The 20,530-nt window shown below is 46.5% G+C and overlaps 1 protein-coding gene across 4 annotated transcripts in view; it reads right to left on the bottom strand.

Moving 5' to 3' along the window:
* Positions 1-3,703: 3,703 nt before the first annotated feature.
* AFMID (arylformamidase) overlaps positions 3,704-20,530 on the bottom strand; it is a 26,207-nt gene continuing 9,380 nt past the window's right edge. For 2 of the 4 annotated variants that reach the window (XM_066381401.1, XM_066381399.1), the window contains exons 4-12: positions 16,539-16,643; positions 16,408-16,456; positions 15,439-15,524; positions 15,272-15,344; positions 14,995-15,092; positions 14,617-14,695; positions 14,360-14,501; positions 14,049-14,153; positions 9,073-9,957 (exon numbers count right to left, since the gene is read on the bottom strand). In XM_066381401.1, the coding sequence (XP_066237498.1) occupies positions 9,865-9,957; positions 14,049-14,153; positions 14,360-14,501; positions 14,617-14,695; positions 14,995-15,092; positions 15,272-15,344; positions 15,439-15,524; positions 16,408-16,456; positions 16,539-16,643 (830 nt within the window). In that variant the 3' untranslated portion in view covers positions 9,073-9,864. Of the gene's footprint in view, positions 4,842-9,072; positions 9,958-14,048; positions 14,154-14,359; positions 14,502-14,616; positions 14,696-14,994; positions 15,093-15,271; positions 15,345-15,438; positions 15,525-16,407; positions 16,457-16,538; positions 16,644-20,530 lie in introns of those variants that run through there. The other 2 variants (XR_010751090.1, XM_066381400.1) reach the window with 2 other exon arrangements.

Below are 20,530 nucleotides of genomic sequence, written 5' to 3'. Positions count from 1 at the left end.
CTTCTGGACGACCACTGACCAAGCTCTGAGTGTGTGAGCAGCAACTTCAGCTCGAGCCTCTACATCCTCAAGAGGAGCTGGAGACGCCCGCTCCCGCTGACTCAGAGCCACTCCACTGGCACAGCTCCTTCTTCAGCTCCTGTGGCTGCTGACTCTCGGCCTAAAGCTGAACCCACAGTGGTTCCTCCAACAAGTACCGCCGCCAACATTCAACTTCCAGGGCAAACTGCAACTCACGAACCTGTAGATCGCTTCAGTTCCAGGTGCCGTCGGTGCTCTGCAGCTCTCGAACCCGGTCGGCCTCCTTCTCCAGCTCTCGCTCCAGTTCACGCAGTCGTTGCTGCTCAGTATGCAGCTCATCCTGGAGCTTTTGACCTCACTCAGCTTCTCACACAGAGCTCTTAGTTTATTATCACAGGATTGTAAAAAACAGCCAGCCCACAGTCCCCAAAAAGGACAGCCATGGGGAACCATATGCTGGAGAACAGCGACCACTCCTCTACCCCACCCTTCAAGGGTGTCAGCGGCTTCATACCTATCTGCTCCAAATCCTGCCGACTACGCCAGATGTAATGCCAGTGGCCAAGGCCATGGCCTGGCAGGTTCACATTGGATTCAGGCAGATGGTAGAGAAACTGCGGAGCTGGAAAAGGTTGGACCATTCCATTTAATAAAGTCTCACAACTGCAGACAAGCACACAGGCAGGAGAAACCACCTCTCAGGCAAACAAACAGCAAAATGGCCCCTCACAGTGGTGGGCAGGCAATCTGCCATCCACAATCTCCCATCTCTCATTTCTCTAGAGTGCAAACACTATAGCCTTATACAGGCCATGCACATGTGCCTCTGCCATGTGCTTACACACTAATGAAGCAAAGTGCTTGCAGCTGGTAACCCCATAAGCAAGCCTAACACAATTGCCCCACACATTCCTTGAACAGAAATATCTTCTAAATCAGGGGTAGTCAACCTTTTTATACCTACCACCCACTTTTGTATCTCTGTTAGTAGTAAAATTTTCTAACTGCCCACCGGTTCCACAGTAATGGTGATTTATAAAGTAGGGAGGTAACTTTACTTCATAAAATTTATAAAGCAGAGTTACAAGTTAAAGCATATAATAATAATTACTTACCAAGTACTTGATGTCGGATTTTTGCTAAGTTTGGCAGAATAAATCTTTATAAAACAACTTACTATAGTTAAATCTATCTTTTTATTTATACTTTGGTTGCTCCACTATTGCCCACCATGAAAGCTGGAACGCCCACTAGTGGGCGGTAGGGACCAGGTTGACTACGCTGTTCTAGAGCATACTCCATCAAGCAAATGTTTTAAGTTTAGGTTTTAATTTTTTTCCATTAATACTTTAATTTTACTGAAAACTTTAACTGCTTAGGTCTTTTAAAAAAATTATTACTCATACTTTCATCATATACAAGAGTAACATAACATTGATAAGATATTGATTATAAAGTTAGTATATAACATTGTATATGTAGAAAAGCCTTGACATTTTGGCTTTGGTTATTTTTTAAGGCTTAGTTTATTTATTTATTTATTCATTTTAGAGAGGAGAGGGAGAGACAGAGACAGAGAGAGAGAGAGGAGAGACATAGAGAAGGGGGGAGGAGCTGGAAGCATCAACTCCCATATGTGCCTTGACCAGGCAAGCCCAGGGTTTTGAACCGGCAACCTCAGCATTTCTAGGTCGACGCTTTATCCACTGCGCCACCACAGGTCAGGCTGGCTTTGGTTATTTTTAATGTCTACAGTAACAGAAAGAGGTCTAATTAAGTTAAAGTATTTAGAATGCCTGCATTTATTTATTTTATTATTATTATTTTTTTTTGTATTTTTCTGAAGCTGGAAACGGGGAGAGACAGTCAGACAGACCTCCCGCATGCGCCCCACCGGGATCCACCCAGCACGCCCACCAGGGGGCGACGCTCTGCCCACCAGGGGGCGATGCTCTGTCCCTCCAGGGCATCGCTTGGTTGCAACCAGAGCCACTCCAGCGCCTGGGGCAGAGGCCAAGGAGCCATCCCCAGCGCCCGGGCCATCTTTGCTCCAATGGAGCCTCGCTGCGGGAGGGGAAGAGAGAGACAGAGAGGAAGGAGAGGGGGAGGGGTGGAGAAGCAGATGGGCGCTTCTCCTGTGTGCCCTGGCCAGGAATCGAACCCGGGACTTCTGCACGCCAGGCCAACGCTCTACCACTGAGCCAACCGGCCAGGGCTGCCTGCATTTATTTTCACAGTGGTACATTAACACACGAGAACTTTATTTTTTTTATTTTTATTTTTTTTCATTTTTCCGAAGCTGGAAACGGGGAGGCAGTCAGACAGACTCCTGCATGCGCCTGACCGGGATCCACCCGGCATGCCCACCAGGGGGCGATGCTCTGCTCATCTGAGGCGTCGCTCTGTTGCGTCCAGAGCCATTCTAGCGCCTGAGGCAGAGGTCACAGAGCCATCCCCAGCGCCCAGGCCATCTTTGCTCCAATGGAGCCTCGCTGTGGGAGGGGAAGGGAGAGACAGAGAGGAAGGAGAGGGGGAGGGGTGGAGAAGCAAATGGGCGCCTCTCCTGTGTGCCCTGACCGGGAATCGAACCCGGGACTCCTGCACGCCAGGCCGACGCTCTACCACTGAGCCAACCGGCCAGGGCCACGAGAACTTTAAATCATGAGCAATTTGAGAGATGAGCAGTCACTTGTGGGATTTTTTTGCTTTAAGTCACGAGTGGATATTTTAATCACAAGCTTCCACCACCCTCCACTAGATAGCCTGCTGAACGTTGGGTTTCACAGGTTACACAAGTAAATTGATAAAATATACATACAGTATTATATGTAGTGTGTAAGGTCAATTTTGCAATTAAATGTAGCATTAAGTGTGTAGAAAATAAGTTATGTTAAGTGATAGCACATGAAATGAAAACCTCTGCCAGTCTTCACCCCCTGCCAGCATCTTCGCCTGAACTTGAACGTAAATAACATTTCATAAACCAGTTTATTTCTTTACATTCTCTCTTATTATATATATATGTGTGTATTTGTTATTTATAAAATATATTTTTTTATTTAAAAGCATATAAAACAAAAAATCGGTGTGGTTTTGGGGGGCTGGAATGGATTAATTGCATTCCCATTAATTTAAATGGGGAAATTCAATTTGACATATGAACAAATTAAGTCACAAGCTCGGCCATGAAATGAACTAAATTCGTGTGTCAAGGTACACCACTGTATTATATTATACATACGTATTATATATTATATATATGTGTGTATATATATTGATATATATATACACAATTATACAGGGTAAGATACACATAAACATAAAATTTACCATTTTAACCATTTACGTGTCCAGTTTAGTAGCATTAAGCACATTAACCTTGTTGTGCAGCTGTCACCACCATCCGTCTTCAGAACTTTTTCATTTTCCCAAATTGAAACTCCACTCATTACACACTAACTCCCCATTTTCCATAGGACTTTGTAACAAATATTTAGTTTAATAGGTCTGCTTTTGGCTAAATCAAATTTTACCAGTAACAGCCTTTTCCATTTTGAGTTGTCTGTATTATTTCTACCCCATTCCTATTGCCTTGGGTCCAATTTTTAACATCTCAGTTTGGTAACTAAAATGATCTTGAGGCTTATATCAGTTTAAATAAAGACACTTACCATATGCTGCTTCAGCCATTGTCAAATTTTGTTTGGTTCATTTCTACCAGTCACAGTCATTATAAATTGTTTAAGAAGCTGGTGGCTTGGGTTTATTCCTCAGCTTAATTTATGAGAGGATTGTGAGCAATTCTGTGAAATAGAGAGGGGAGAGAAAACCTTACCGAGACAGACAAGGAGATCCACACTGAGGTGGGAAGGAGAGGGAGGCTGTTGCTTCTATTCATTGCTAGATTCTCGGGGCCAAAGGTCTCCCTGGTTAACACGAGGTCAAGTCCACTTTCTTTGACCCCTGAGAGTTGTTTTCTCACAACACTGCTGTCACAACAATTTCTGAACTTTGCCCACCAGAGACTTCGAAGCAACAGATGCTTGTGTTTAGTCATGTCTCTTTATTTAAAAGAAGGGGCTAGTCATCTCTTCTCAAGTTTATTAGTCACTTAAACTTCATGAATTATCTGTTCATGTCTTTGCCCATTTTTCTGTGGGGTTACTGAGGTTTTCCCTACTGTTTGGTGAAGGTTTGTACACAGAAGGGGCTTAACCTCACGTGTCATGTCCTTCAGCCCTGAACCCAGTTTGTTTGTCTTTTGACCTTGTCATGTTTAAATCTTCATGCAGTTTGCCCCAGCCAGGTAGCTCAGTTGGTTAGAGCATTGTCCCAACATACCAAGGTTGTGGGTTTGATCCCCCATCAGGATACATATAAGAGTTAACCATTAGAATGCATCAATAAGTGGAACAGCAAAGTGATCTTTCAAAAAAAACAAAACACAACCAATACAGTTTTTAAAAATTAAATTTTTATGCAGTCTGTTTCTTTGTTCATTTTCTCTCTGGCTCTTGTTTTCTATTTCTGGTTGTCTTCTGTTGTTTGGATGTTTTGGCCATGCTGAGAAGGGCTCGTTCCACTCTAAGATGTCTTATGCAAGTTCTTCATTGATGATTTCTTCTGGCTTTGGTTTTTGTGTTGACATCTTGACCGCCTATCCCTCAGAATTATGCCAATGGAGGGTGTGTGAAGAGGGTTCAGATTCACATCTTCCACAATCCAGCCAGTTGCCCCACACCATTTTTGTTCCGTGAGTAGCATTGCTCAGTGGGTTAAAGCAGCTTTCTCACATACTAAACTCCCTTACGGTCTGGGACCTGAGTAAATGGAGACGCAGAGCCACTGGCAGAAGTCTGGAGAAGACAGGGAATCCAGGATGAAAACCGGGCTCCAGGCGCCCTCCCCGTGGAGCTCCCAATGCTAGGCAACTACAGGGGGCGTCACCCTGACCTTCTCCAGTCTGGAAGGAGAGTTTCCAGGCCACACAGAACACTCCAAGTGAGCTTGAAAGGCAAAGGACAGGGACAGGGAGGAACTCTAAGTCCTTGAGGACCCGGCTGACCGCCCAGACCTGGGTGTCCTGGAGGACTGCCTTCCAGGGCAGGGCAGGGCCACCACAATGACAACCCTAAAGGAGAGCAGGCAATGACCAGGTGCCCCTTACCCTCCCCAAAGAAGGTGTCCAGCAGCCTACGGGAGTTAAAAAACTACCCATGTCCTTGGTCTTTGTCAGACAGGGCGTTCCTGTCCTTTCCCCGCTGAAGGGCTGGGCAGAGGGCAAAATGAGAGGACTCGTTAGTCCTCCAGCTCCATGGGGGCCTGCTGACCTCTATGCTTCCAGTGTCATGGCGTTTGGGTAACTTCCTGTTTTCTGATTTTAAATTAAATTTAGAAAAAATAGTGCAAGGAAGACTCATATACCTTTTCTCCACATTGTCTAACTGGTTTACATTTTGCCTGTTTATTTTATTATCCTCATTCTGTCTCCATATGTGTGTATACACACACACATGCATATACACACATATGCGTGTGTATGTATATACAGTATACATATACATATTTTTAACTTTTTAAACTCATTTTCTAGAGAGGAGAGAGAGAAACAGGGAGAGACAAAGGGAGAAAGAAAAGTGGGGGAGGAGCAGGAAGCATCAACTCCCATATGTGCCTTGACCAGGCAAGCCCAGGGTTTTGAACCGGCAATCTCAGTGTTCCAAGTTGATGCTTTATTTTTTATTTTATTTTACTTTACCTTATTTTTTGTGATAGAGACAGAGAGAAGGACAGATAGGGACAGGCAGGCAGGAAGAGAGATGAGCATCAGTTAGTTCTTCATTGCAGCACCTTAGTTGTTCATTGATTGCTTTCTCATATGTGCCTTGACCAGGGGGTTACAGCAGAGCAAGTGATCCGTTGTTTAAGCCAGTGACCTTGGGCTCAAGTCAGCGACCTTGGGCTTCAAGTCAGCAGCCTTTGGGCTCAAGCCAGCAACCATGGGATCATGTCTATGATCTCACACTCAAGCCAGTGTCCTCGCACTCAAGCTAGATGAGCCCAAGCTCAAGCAGGGGACCTTGGGGTTTTGAACCTGGGTCCTCTGTGTCCCAGTCTGATGCTCTATCCCAGGGGTCCTCAAACTTTTTACACAGGGGGCCAGTTCACTGTCCCTCAGAGAATTGGAGGGCCGGACCATAAAAAAAAACTATAAACAAATCCCTATGCACACTGCACATCTTATTTTAAAGTAAAAAAACAAAACGGGAACAAATACAATATTTAAAATAAAGAACAAGTAAACTTAAATCAACAAACTGACCAGTATTTCAATGGGAACTATGCTCCTCTCACTGACCACCAATGAAAGAGGTGCCCCTTCCAGAAGTGCGGCGGGGGCCGGATAAATGGCCTCAGGGGGCCGCATGCGGCCCATGAGCTGTAGTTTGGGGACCCCTGCTCTATCCAATGCGCTACCACAGGTCAGGCTATGTATATATGTATATTTTTTACTTGAACCATTTAAGAGTAAGTTGAAGGCATCCTGACTCTTTACCCTTAAATACTTCATTCTTTCACATTATCAGAGCATAATTGCCCAAATCAGCAAATTTAGCATTGATCAGTTATTTAATCTCAGTCTATTTCATGTAACTTTTATGGTCAATTAAAATGTTTATAGAAATATAAAGAGAAAATAATACTTGATAAAAGGAAATGAAACTTGCCCACAATTTCACCTTGTCAGTCGACTATTAACATACGCATGTAGCCTGATCAGATGGTGGCACAGTGGACAGAGCATTGAACTGGGATGAGGAGGGCCCAGGTTCAAAACCTCGAGGTCGCTGGCTTGAGCATGGGCTCATCCAGCTTGAGTGCGGGCTCACCAGTTTGAGCACGGGGTCGCTGGCTTGAGCGTGGGATCATAAACATTATCCCATTGTTGCTGGCTTGAGCCCACAGGTTGCTGGCTTGAGCCCAAGGTCACTGGCTTGAGTCTAGGATCGCTGGCTTGAGCAAGGGATCACTCGCTCTGCTGTAGCCCCCCAGTCAAGGCACATATGAGAAAGCAATGAACCAACAAGCAATCAACGAACAACTAAGATGCCGCAACAAAGAATTGATGCTTTTCATCTCTCTCCCTTCCTGTCTGTCCCTCTCTGACTTGCTCTGTCTCTGTCAAAAATGAAAACAAAAAACCAAAAAAAACATACATATGTAGTCTCCTGCCTTTTTTCTGTCCCTACAGACACCTGTGTAGAGCATGTCATGTGCCTGTATGTGTGTCTGTGTTCCCTTAAATAAAAACAGGATCACACAGCGGTAACACGTTTTTGTTTTGTCCTTTGCTTACCTTAGGGCATTTTGCCTTAAAACAGCATAACCTAAGACAGCAATGCTCAACGCCTCATGTGGTGCCTGGGTTTCCTGTCAGCAGCTGTGAGGAGTCCCATCAGGAATTTGTTACAAGTATTAAATGAAGTCCTACAATTTGTGGGTCATTTCCTTTAAAAATCTAGAGCAATTCAAGTTACATCCAGGTCATTCTCATTTGCATGCATCCTGAAGGCTTTTGGAGTATTCTCTCCTTCCTTCCTTCCTTCCTTCCTTCCTTCCTTCCTTCCTTCCTTCCTTCCTTCCTTCCTTCCTCCCTCCCTCCCTCCCTCCCTCCCTCCCTCCCTCCCTCCCTCCCTCCCTTTCTTTCCTGGGCCTACTTTGCTCCAATGGAGCTTTGCTGCGGGAGAAGAAGAGAGAGATAGAAAGAAAGGAGAGGGGGAAGGGTGGAGAAGCAGATGGGTGCTTCTTCTGTGTGCCCTGGCCGGGAATTGAACCTGGGACATCCACATGCCGGGCCGATGCTCTACCGCTGAGACAACTGTCCAGGACTTTGCTTTTTTATTATTTTAATGTTTCAAGTTACAGACTACATCTAAATATTCATCACATTCTTATCCTAAAAGATACATAGAACCCAGAAGCCAACAGTACATTCCACACTTCCCACTCCACTCCCTCCCCAAAGAGAAGAGAGATGTGTGGGAAGTCTAACTCTTCCCCATAGTCACAGAGGCACAAGCACATTCAGAAACAGGGCACTTTGTAAGTTTTATATTAGGTGACATCACTGATGGTAATCTATTGTATCATGAAGCATCTGCTTTGGTCATGTAATTTTTAAAAAAAATCAGATTCCCACAGCTAAGAATTAACCCAGCAGCTGGGAATTATTTAATAAATTTATATTTTTTAATTTATTGATTTGAGAGAGACAGGAAGGGAGAGAGAGGGAGGAGAGCAAGAAGCTTCAAGTCATAGTTGCTTCACCTTAGTTGTTCATTGATTGCTTCTTGTATGTGCCTTAACTGGGCAGCTCAAGCTAAGCCAGTTACCCCTTGTTCAAGCCAATGAGCTTGGGCTCATGCCAGTGACCTTTGAGCAGAAGTCAGTGACTTTGGGATCATTACTATGATCCCATTCTTAAATTGGTGAGCCCACACTCAAATTGGTGGCTCAAGCCAGCAACCTTTGGCTTCAAGCCAGAGACCTTTGGGTTTAAGCCAGTGACCTTGGGATCATATTGATCCCACATTCAAGCCAGTGACCCGGCACTCAAGCTTGCAAGCCCACATTCAAGCTGGTGAGCTTGGGGTTTCAAACTGGGACCTCATTGTTTCAGTCGGTGCTTTATCCACTGCACTACCACCAGTCAGGCTCATCATATAATTCTGTGCCTGAATATTCTGTAAACATAGATCTCAATCTAATGGCCATGTGGTGGCTGGCTGCTCAGATGTACTTAGACCTTATTGACAGATATTGAGACTACTTTTTTCCCCCCTATAATCAACCATTTTTGAACTGCAAGGTATTCAGAGTGAGGCAGAGAGGCAGTGGGATGTGGTGGGCAGAGGAAACTCGTGGCTTTCATTGTTGTCACGGTCAAGGTAGTATCCCCGAGGCTAACATCCCAGGGCTTTCAGCGACAGACCCCAATGTTATGAGGAGCCGAGGACCGAATGGACAAAGCAGTGAAACAAAAGGCAGAAGTGGTCTGGGAAGCTTTTACAGAAGGAGTAACAAACTTTTCTGAAAAAAGCCAGCTCATAAATAGTTAGCTTTGGGGACCATGCAGTCTCAGACACAGCACCCCAGCTCGGCCCTTGTAGCTCCAAAGCCACCACAGACAATTCGTAAATGAATGAACGTGGCTGGGCTCCAATGAAACTTTATTTGTGGACTTGAATTTTATATAATTTTTAAAAAAAGATTTTATTCATTCATTTTAGAGAGGAGAGACAGAAGGGGGGAGGAGCAGGAAGCATCAACTCCCATATGTGCCTTGACCAGGCAAGCCCAGGGTCTCGAACCAGCAACCCCAGCATTCCAGGTTGATGCTTTATCCACAAGCTGAACTTCATATAACTTTTACAGATCACGAAAGAATATTCTTTTCTAATTTGTTTTAAAAGGTTTATGGGCAGCAAGCTGGAGATAAGTGTATGAAAGGTTAGGAGCTGTCATTTCTGTCACCTTCCTCAGCAGGTGGGGTGGGCAGGGTGGAGGGTCAGACTTGGTAAGAAGTGGCTCCCGGCATCATGCAGCATTGTCTTGGGCGGGACCATCCCTGGAGTGGCTGAATCCAGACCAGGGCATGCAGTGGAGACCTGTATTCCTGCTGAGAGCAGTGGGAAGAGTGGGCTCTTGCCAGGGCAAGTGGACAAACAGGGGCTACCGGGCACCGGGGAAGTGGAGGCTGGCAGAAGGGGGCAGTGGTCAGGCCCCTTGGAGAAGCATCACAAGTTGGGTGCACGTCATCTGGGGTTCAGGAGCCATCAGAACTCATGGAAGATTGTTTTCAAAATAATCTGCATCAGGAAGAAAGACACGAGCCCCAGAATTGGAAAGGTTCTTGTGAGAGCTCTCAGGACGAATCTGATTAAAGAAACAGGCTGCATTACTGATCACAGAAATGCAACTCAGGAGTCCTTTCCCACCTCCCTTCAGAAATGTTCTATCTAATGCAGTGCCCAGAACTGTGTAGACTTACCGCCTGGTCACTATCCATTTGTGTGTGACCCACAAGCCAAGAATGGCTTTATGTTTTTAAACAGTTGAAAAGATGCCTGACCAGGCGGTGGCACAGTGGATAGAGTGTTGGACTGGGATGTGGAGGACCCAGGTTCGAGACCTCAAGGTTGCTAACTTGAGCGTGGGCTCATCTGGTTTGAGCGAGGCTCACCTGCTTGGACCCAAGGTCTCTGGCTTGAGCAAGGGGTTACTCGGTCTGCTGTAGCCCCACGATCAAGGCACATGTGAGAAATCAATCAATGGACAACTAAGGTGATGCAATGAAGAATTGATGCTTCTCATCTCTCTCCCTTCCTGTCTGTCTGTTCCTATCTGTCCCTCTCTCTGATTGTCTCTGCCACAAAAAAACAAAACAAAACAAAAAAATCCCCCAAAAGTTGAAAAGAAATCCAAAAAATATATTATTTATGGATAGGTAAAAATTGTATAAAATTCTTATTTCATGGGGAGAATCACTTTGTAAACTATATGATTGTCTAATCACTATGCTGTACACTTGAAACCAACATAAAATAATAGAGTGCAACCATATTTTTAAAATAAAAATTTAAAAATAGTGTAAAATTCAAATTTTAGCATCCATAACATAAAGTCTGATTGGAGCCCCACCACATTCGCTCATTTACAAACTGTGGCAAGCAGCCTCTGAGATACAACAGCAGAGTTGGACATTTGTATAGGAGACCGATGGCCCGATGGCCCCCAAATCCTAAAATGTTTATTCTTAGGTTTTTGATTCAGTTTTTAAAGATTTTATTTATTCATTTTATTTCATATATATATATATATATATTTATTTATTTATTTATTTATTTACAGAGATAGAGAGTGAGTCAGAGAGAGGGATAGACAGGAACAGACAGACAGGAACGGAGAGAGATGAGAAGCACCAATCATCAGTTTTTTCATTGCGCGTTGTAACACCCCAGCTGCCCATTGATTGCTTTCCCACATGTGCCCCGACCACGGGCCTCCAGCAGACCGAGCAACCCCCTGCTGGAGCCAGCGACCCTGGGTTCAAGCTGGTGGGCCTTCTGCTCAAACCAGATGAGCCCGCGCTCAAGCGGGCGACACCGGGGCCTCGAACCTGGGTCCTCTGCATCCCAGTCCGACGCTCCATCCACTGTGCCACCGCCTGGTCAGGCTATATTTATTTTATATTTATTTTATTTAGAGAGGAGAGAGAGAGAGAAGGAGGAGGAGCAGGAAACATCAACTCCCATATGTGCCTTGACCGGCAAGCCCAGGGTTTCAAAACAGTAACCTCAGCGTTCCAGGTTGATGCTATATCCACTGCGCCACACAGGTCAGGCTATTTTCTTAGGTTCTCCAAAAGATTTATTTCTTCGGTTTTCCAAGAGATGTCATTTAGGAGTGTTTGTTAAAAAAATAAAAAATGGCCCTGGCCGGTTGGCTCAGTGGTAGAGCGTCGGCCTGGCGTACAGAAGTCCGGGGTTCGATTCCCGGCCAGGGCACACAGGAGAAGCGCCCATCTGCTTCTCCACCCCTCCCCCTCTCCTTCCTCTCTGTCTCTCTCTTCCCCTCCAGCAGCCGAGGCTCCACTGGAGCAAAGATGGCCCAGATGCTGGGGATGGCTCCTTGGCCTCTGCCCCAGGGGCTAGAGTGGCTCTGGTTGCAACAGAGCGAAACCCCAGAGGGGCAGAGCATCGTCCCCTGGTGGGCAGAGCGTCGCCCCCTGGTGGGCGTGCTGGGTGGATCCCGGTTGGGCCATGCGGGAGTCTGTCTGACTGTCTCTCCCCGTTTCCAGCTTCAGAAAAATTAAAAAAAAAAAAGAAAAAAAAAAAAAGAAAAAATGCATGATCATGGTAGACCATGGAACTGAATTCCAAACACGCACTCCTGACACCACTGGTGGACAGTTCTTTTTGTGCGCACCCTATGCCCCAAAGGCCCAGCTGTCTAAGTATGTGAGCTAGGAATATGTTGGAGCCACTGTCTCTGTTTCTGCCTCCACTTGTGAATCAACGTGATATGTCCTAATTTTCATGCACTGTTTCATCACCTGAGTCTACCGTAATTTAACCCCATGGGACATTTAGGTTGTTTCCAAGTTTTGAACGTGAATAAAGCTGTGGAGACTATCTTTGTGTGTTTTTGTGATTTTGCTGTCCAGATTCCAGAGGAATTCCTGAGTCAGCAGGTTTGGGCCAAACAGTCGGGGCGGCGGGAGCTTCCAGCAGCAGACCTGGAGGCGACGGGAGCTCCCAGCAGGAGACCTGGAGGAGACGGCCCTGGCTGCCTCTTCACCTGTTCACTAGCATGGAACAGCTAGAACTCAAACATTCCGAGTGAAAGGTGTTTAAGTGCCTGACCAGGTGGTGGCGCAGTGGATAGAGTGTTGGACTGGGACACAGAGGACCCAGGTTCAAAAACCTGAGGTCACTGGCTTGAATGCAGGCTCATCCAGCTTGAGCATGGGGTTGCTGGCTTGAGCGTGGGATCATAGACATGAACCCATGGTCGCTGGCTTGAGCCCAAGATTGCTGGCTTGAGCAAGGGGTCACCTACTCTGCTGTAGCTCCCTGGTTAAGGCACATATGAGAAAGCAATCAATAACTAAGGTGCCACAGTGAAGAATTGATGCTTCTAATCTCTCTCCCTTCCTGTCTGTCTGAGACAGAGACATCTGTCAAAAACAAAAAAAGAAAGTGTTCAAGTTACATTTCTATGATCTTTAATCTTCCCCCATGGTTACTGGCTATTTCTATTTTAAAATGATCTCTTACTCTTTGTCTATTTTCCACTTATTTTAGTTCTTAAAAATTTTATTTTAAATTTATCTACTTGAGGGGGGGGGGGAGACATCGACTTGTCCCACTTGTTTATGCATTCATTGGTTGATTTTTGTATGTGCCCTGACCAGGAATCCAACCTACATCCCTGGTGTATCAGGACAGCACTCCAACCAACTGAGCTATCTGACCAGGGCCACTTATCTCAGTTCATAAAGAGAAAGAATTTCTTATTTCTTTTTTTTTTATTTTTTAAATTATTTATTTATTTATTTATATATTTTTACAGATAGATAGGGACAGACAGACAAGAACGGAGAGAGATAAGAAGCATCAATCACTAGTTTTTTGTTGCAACACCTTAGTTGTTCACTGATTGCTTTCTCATATGTGCCTTGACCGTGGGGCTACAGAAGACAGAGTGACCCCCTGCTCAAGCCTGCGACCTTGGGTCCAAGCTGGTGAGCTCTGCTCAAACCAGATGAGCCCATGCTCAAGCTGGTGACCTCGGGATCTCGAACCTGGGTCCTCCGCATCCCAGTCCAACACTCTATTCACTGCGCCACCATCTGGTCAGGTGAATTTATTTCTTGATTAGAAAGGGCTCTTTATATAGTAAGGATACTAACCATGTGAATGAAAACTGAATGCTAGAAAAGCCCAACAGACGCGGCAGCTGATTGAAAACTGAAGTTTGTCAAGTGCCCACTTGCCCAGAAAAAAGTAGTACCTTTTCCTGCCAGGTCCATGGCACATATTTTTGCCAGTTTATCCTTTGACTTTAAAAAGGATTTTCCATATTAAAACTGCAATAAACATTTACATACCAGATTCACCTGTCCCTTCCTGTATGAAGTTGACTTTGCTTTTATGCTGAGACACGGACAGGCTTACACCGTCTCGTACCTGCCTTTCCCCGTCCACCCCGTGCAGATCCCAACCTGTGTGCCCAGGACCAGACCCTGCACATCACTTGGGGCTGATTTGCAGGGCGGTGAAGTACAGGAAGCAAGCATGGCACTTGATTCCTATCGTCAGGTCCCCCAAACTTAGGTTCTCCAGCCTCCTGGACACCAGAAAACCAGCCCAGTGGCTCCTCTTTGCTCCCTGCCTCCCCGCCTGTCCTCATGTATAGGGGCTACGGCAGGATCCATGCTGTTCACCAGAAGGGACGCACCCCACCTGGCTGAGCATATAGTCCTTCTGGGTTAGTTTCCAGATGATCTCAAAGTGATCCACATCATGGAGTTCTTCAAATGAGGCTTTCCACCCTCCTTGGCAGAGCATCTGGGTAGGAGAAATGAGGAAGGGGGAATATGAGGCTGCAGGAGTGGAGAGAGGGGCTCTCACACTGTGCCTGACACACACCAGGTACTCACTAAGCATCTGATTAAGTAAATAATGGTCTCAGAGTCATTTGACTGAAATAAAGATAAGGATCATGAGACTGCATGACTTTCAACCTCCAGCCCAAAGCAGGATGCTCGGGGTACCTGATAAAATTCTCTGGACTGTCGGTGGAATTCGGGGCTGTCGTGTTGGCCCACAACCACTAGCACATGGCAGGCGGGATCCACAGGCTGCTTGGCGGCCACCTTGAGCTGCTGCTGTGGGCTGTTTCTCCGAGCATCCTCCCTGGTACGGGGGGGGGGGGGGCAACTCAGGACAGAGAAAAGCCTGTGCCTCAACTCTCCCCCTCCCCCTCCTTGCAAGTGCTAGGCCAGCTAGGGAAGGAAGGGGAGTGACTCACAAGGTCAAGAGGAGAGGGATGTTCACAGAGGTGTGTGTGATGGGCTCCAGGTCGTAGATCCCACTTACCAGGAAAAAGCCTGTAAAGGTAAAACAGTGGGAGGGCCCAGTGGCAAGACCACCAAGACCAGGTCTCAAGCAGGCACCATGTGGGCAAGATGGGGCCAAACCAGGCTCCGGGGCCAGGCCAGGCTCCAGGGCCAGGGGGGCAAGACCAGACTAGGGGGCAGAGGAGAAGCAAACAGGCGCTGCTTACAGAGCTCAAAACCCCTAGGTCAAGCCAAGCACGAGCATTGGATTTTGAGCAGTTAATGCAGACCCGCAAGCCCAACAAGGGAGGGTGAAGGCTGCCCAGCCAGGCTGCAGTCTCTACAGAAACCTTTGAGGTTGGGCATGAGTCCATGCTTGGTCCAGTTAACCAGGAGCATCATGGCGGCCAGGTGGGCCCCAGCTGAGTGTCCACACAGGTAAATTCCCCTGGGATGAGTCAGAGAAGAGAGCCAGGTTTGCACTTGGTTTCCTCAAAACATCAGGCATCCCAACTTGTTCTCTACTCCATGGGCCAGAAAGGCAGCTGGGCTGCATCGAAGGGGCTGAACCCAGTGTACTCCCCCACCGCATCATCTGACAAAAGGAAACCCTCTAATGATACCCACTTATTGGACAGATACCGCCTCTGGACAAACGCGATGCCCCGGGTGACCTGGTCTACCATCTGGTCCAGGGTGCCTGCACAGAGAGCATGAACCAGGCTAGGCTCTGTCAGGGGCTCACTCCCTTCCAAAGCCCACCAGCCCCCAAGCTGCAGGACCACCCTCATTACCTTTGGGGGCAATGTCATAAGCCATGATCACCACGGCCACTCCCTGAGCTGTCAGTTGGTTGACCATGAAGGCTGATGCATCTTTACTATAGAAAGCGACAAAGGTGTGACAACTGGAGGCAATGTGGCCACCATGCTGCTTCTGTGTCCTGTCCACCCAGAGCACTGTCCCTCTCTGACCCATGTGGTGTGGAAAAGATAGGAAGTTCTGCCCCTGCCACATCACATGCAAGCTGTGGGACCTTGGGGACTTCATTTAACCTTTAAGCTCATTTCCTTGTCTGGACGATTATGCTCTTTCTCTTCAGGGCTGTGTATGAGAACTGAAGGCGGTCTGACATGTAGAGACTGTCATATAGCAAAGGATAAAGGTGCAATAAATGAACTGTGAACATGAATGTATGAGGGTGGGTTCCTATCACAGGCACTTCCTGAGATAGAGACTCCCTGTGGCTTTCCCTTTGATTACAAAGTGGACTACCCATACTTCTCACTGAACTATAGTGGGTCAAACAGTGTCCTCTGAAAAGATATGTCCACATTCTAGCCCCCAGTGCCTTCAAATATGACCTTATCTGGAGATAGGGTCTTTGCAGATGTAATTAAGAATCTTGAGAGATGAGATGACCCTTAATTTAGGATGGGCTCTAACTTCAGTAACTGGTGATATTATAAGAGAAAAGAGGAACTCTGAGACACAGAGACACAAAGGCCATGTGATGATAGAGGCTGAGCTTGTGATGCTGCCACAAGCCAAGGAGGCCAAGAGCCACCAGAAGCAGGATGGGTCCTCCTCTGAGGCCTTTGGGGGAGCATGGCTCTGTTGATACCTTGGTCTTAGGCTTCCAGTCCCAGAACTGTGACAAGCCCCCCAGTGTGGGGGAATTTGGGGCAGCAGTCCCAGGACACTCACAGGCCCGCCAGAGAGGAACCTGCTTTGTCTCTCCTCATCCAGATTTCCTGACCTACCTGCCACTCTGCCAGTATCCTCCATGAAGGAACAAGAGGAAAGGCAGGGCTGGAAGACAGAACGCGGGGTGCAGGCTGAGGCAGGGGTCCCAGCTGAGCACTGCGAAGGGACTGCCAGCTCCTCTGCTCACCTTCAGATTCTGCCTTGGGAAAGTAGATGTCTAGCTTCTCCCCTCCACCATCTCCATAGGGGATGTTCAGCAGGCTCACCCTGGTGGCCCGGGCCCTCTCGGTGGCTGTCTCGGGGCAATGGACAAATTGCTGTCAGTACAAACTCAGGGAGCAGAGATTCTGATTGTCTTTCAGGTAGAAATCTTTTCACAAAAAGCCCCTGTGAGTTGACCAGTTGGCTCCAGCTGACAATGCTTCCCCAAGTCCTCATGACCCTGGGCTGGGTTGTAAGGCACCCCACATGGTTTGTTACAAAAAGACTAGACTGGCCTGTTCAAATGGAGCCAACACTACCTGCAGACCTCTGCCTGTAGATGAGCTTGTGGTTCTGAGAGGCACCATTCTAATCACTTAGCATGTGTGTTATACTTTGCTACATGCTCTGGGAAGTACTAGAAACTCTTCCCAGCAACTGGAAAAACAATCTTCTAAGGAAACAAGATATAAGTCACTTGAAATAAGTAATGAAACAACATACTATATATAATTGGGTGCCAAGATGGGAGAGGTCAGTGTGATGTAAAAATTGGCTAGTACTTGGGTTGGAAGGAGGAAAGTTATTGAAGAGAATTGTTAAGTACTGTGTATAAACACCACAGGTATGGGCATGGGAAGGGACTTCATATGTTCATCCTGCTGTAAAAAATGACCCAAAGAGCTCCTCCAACAACCACGGAAATCCAGGGAGCTTAGCTCCCTCCAACTGGGTACATGGTAAGCTCTTTCGGAGAGGAACTGGGAAATGTGTCAAAGCCTAAGGATGGGCCTTAACTTGGGGCTCACCCTAAATTAAGGGTGATCTCTTATCCTTGATGTATAAGTCTTTATCCACATATTTATTATTTTTAAAAATCAGGAATATTTCCAAGCATTTGTTTTAAAGATGCTCACAGTAATGCTATTACAATAATAAAGCATTGGTCATAGCCCAAGTGACCTCTAATAGAAGACCGATTAGCCTGACTGGTGGTGGTGCAGTGGATAGAGCACCGACTGGGATGCTGAGGACCCAGGTTCAAAACACCAAGGTCGCTGGCTTGAGTGTGGGTTCACCAGCTTGAGCACAGAATTATTGGCTTGGGTGTGGAATCCTCAACATGATCCCAAGGTTGCTGGCTTGAACAAGGGGTCCCTGGTTTGGCTGGAGCCTCCCCCACCCCTGTCAAGGCACATATGAGAAGCAATCAATGAACAACTAAAGTGCTGCAACTATGAGTTGATGCTTCTCATCTCTCTCCCTTCCTGTCTCTCTCTCGTGAGAGAGAGAGAGAGAGAGAGAGAGAGAGAGAGAAAGAAAGACTGGTTAAATACATTATGGTATGTCCCCTGTCCCTGCTTTATTGTTCATCTCAGCATTCATCATCCTTGACATGTTTCATCTTACTTATGGTCTGTTGCCCTCCCTAGAATATAAGCTCTGTAAAAATAAGGGCTTGGATTTCCTCACTTCTGTACACCCAGACCTGCCTGATATATGGTAAGCACTTTAAAAAATTGTATGGAAAAAGAAAATGTGTGAGAAATAAAGATTTCAATAAGTAATGCTGGGTCAACTGAATATCCAAATAGTAAAAATAAAAAAATAAAAAGTTTCTTGATCCCTGCCTCACACCATACCAGATCAATTCTGGATGGACTACAGATCTGCATGTGACAGACAACAAAGCTTTTAGAAAACAGCAGAATCTTCGTGACCCTGGAATAGGCAAAGATTGCATAAACAGACCACAAAGGCACTTTCAAAAAGGGCAAACACTGGTTACACAGAATGTCTTCCGATACTGAGGACTGCAGGGAGAGACTTGCAACATGGGGTCCAGATCCCAGAGATCCCCTGGACCCCAACCTCAGTGGCCACAGGGGGGCTCAAAAGAACAGTGTGCTCTCCTGGGGTGGGTGATTCTGCAACTCCAGGAGGGGTAAACTTGGTAGGTGAAGGTAGTCTCTATAAATGTTTATAAAAGTGTGCATAAAATGTGCTGTCTCCATTTCAGTTGGGTTGCTCAAGGCCAGAGAAAGATAAAAATGATGGTAAATGCCAAACTTCCCATGCGTCAAAGCCAGGGTGAAGTGGTTGCGAAACCAGTGTGGTCATCACTGACCATGTCTACTGATGCCCTGTCCTTGGAGTGAGGGGACAAAGACAGGGGGAAGCTGTGTTCTGTGGGTCGCCCCTCCTCCCCTGAAGGGATGAGGGGAGATGTCCCACCTCCTAAAGCTTCAAGCGACCAACTGTTCAGAGATCCTGATGTGTGACTTCTGCCAGGATCTAACCCACAGTTAGATCTAACCAGGCCCTGGCTGGAGAGCTCGGCTGGTTAGAGCGTCATCCCCAAGTACAGAGGTTGCCCAGTTCGATCCCTGGTCAGGGCACATACAGGAACAGATTGATGTTCCTGTTTCTCTTGCCCTCTGTCCCTTCCTCTCTCTAAAATCAATAGAAACAAATAAATACATAAACATCAGATCTAACCAGGACAGAACAGGCTCCACATACCATGCGGGGCACAGACCACTCTGCAGGACATATTCAATAAAATTGATGTATTAGTAATTAGATAACTTTTAATTGATGAGTACCATGAGACTTTGTGAATTGAATCAGAATGCATTGTGAGTCTCAGCTGACATGTTTTTTAAAAACTTTATCATATTTTGTACAGTGCTTAAATATTTAGAGGAATTTAATCCTTGAAAGTTATGCACTAACTGATCATCAGTTTAAAAAACAAGTGAACACTGGTCCTGGCTGGTTGGCTCAGTGGTAGAGTGTCAGCCTGGCATATGGATGTCGTGGGTTTGATTCCCAGTCAGGGCACACAGGAGATATGACTATCTGCTTCTCCTCCTCTTCCCCTCTCCCTTCTCTCTCTCTCTCTTTCTCTCTCTCTCTTTTCCCCTACTGCAGCCATGGCTCAACTGATTCGAGTGCATTGGCCCGGGGCGCTGAGGATGGCTCTATGGAGCTTCTGCCTCAGGTTCTAAAGTAGCTAGGTTGTGAGCATGTCCCAGATGGGCAGAGCATCGGCTCAAGACAGAGGTTGCTGGTGGATCCTGGTCGGGAAGCTTGTGGGAGTCTATCTCCCTTCCTTTCATTTGGAAAAGAAGAAAAAAAAAGTAAATGCCATTAGTTTTTCCTATGAAGCAATAACACATTTACATGGTTTAAAAAAAATACACAAGAAGCTTTTCAGTAAAATGTTCCCCCGCCCCCTGCCAAGGTGGTGACCACCATTATCAATATGGACACAGACTCTCCCTACCTTTAATCCAAATGACAGCATAGTAAATACATTTCTGCCCTGCCTGTTTCACTTGAAATTTCTTGGAGAGCTTTCCCAGTCAGTACACAGAGAGTTCCTCATTCTTTTCTTTTTAAAAAAGTTAATTAGTATTTCATCCTATGGCTGCATTTTAATTTGAGACTGTGTGTGTATGTGACAGAGAGAGAGAGACAGAGGGAGGGACAGATAGGGACAGACAGACAGGAAGGGAGAGCGATGAGAAGCATCAATTCTTCATTGCAGCACCTTAGTTGTTCATTGATTGCTTTCTCATATGTGCCTTGACCAGGGAGGCTACAGCAGACCAAGTGATCCCTGCGCTCAAGCCAGTGACCTCGGGGTTTCGAACCTGGGTCCTCTGCATCCCAATCTGACGCTCTATCCACTGCGCCACCGCCTGTTAGGCTCATTTGTTTAAACCAGTCACACCAGTTGCTTGGGACAAACAAATCACAGCCCATCTTCAGGAAATTCTCCCCTCCCTCCTGCCCAGCTCTCCTGAATCCCGGGTCCCCTTCCCACCCCCACTGAGATGACCTTGGGTCCCCTTTCTTCCTCCTCTGGAGGGCAGTGACAGCCTGTCACTGCCTCCTGCATGTACCAGCTTGCCCTACCCTATGGCCACATATGTAACAGTCCTAGTGGGCATCACAGTCTGCAGATCCTTA

This window comes from Saccopteryx leptura, chromosome 4 (assembly GCF_036850995.1).
Source record: "Saccopteryx leptura isolate mSacLep1 chromosome 4, mSacLep1_pri_phased_curated, whole genome shotgun sequence".
NCBI classification, from domain to species: Eukaryota; Metazoa; Chordata; class Mammalia; order Chiroptera; family Emballonuridae; genus Saccopteryx; species Saccopteryx leptura.
Note: the sequence above shows the minus strand (reverse complement) of the source record. Positions and strands in the feature narration are given on the sequence as shown.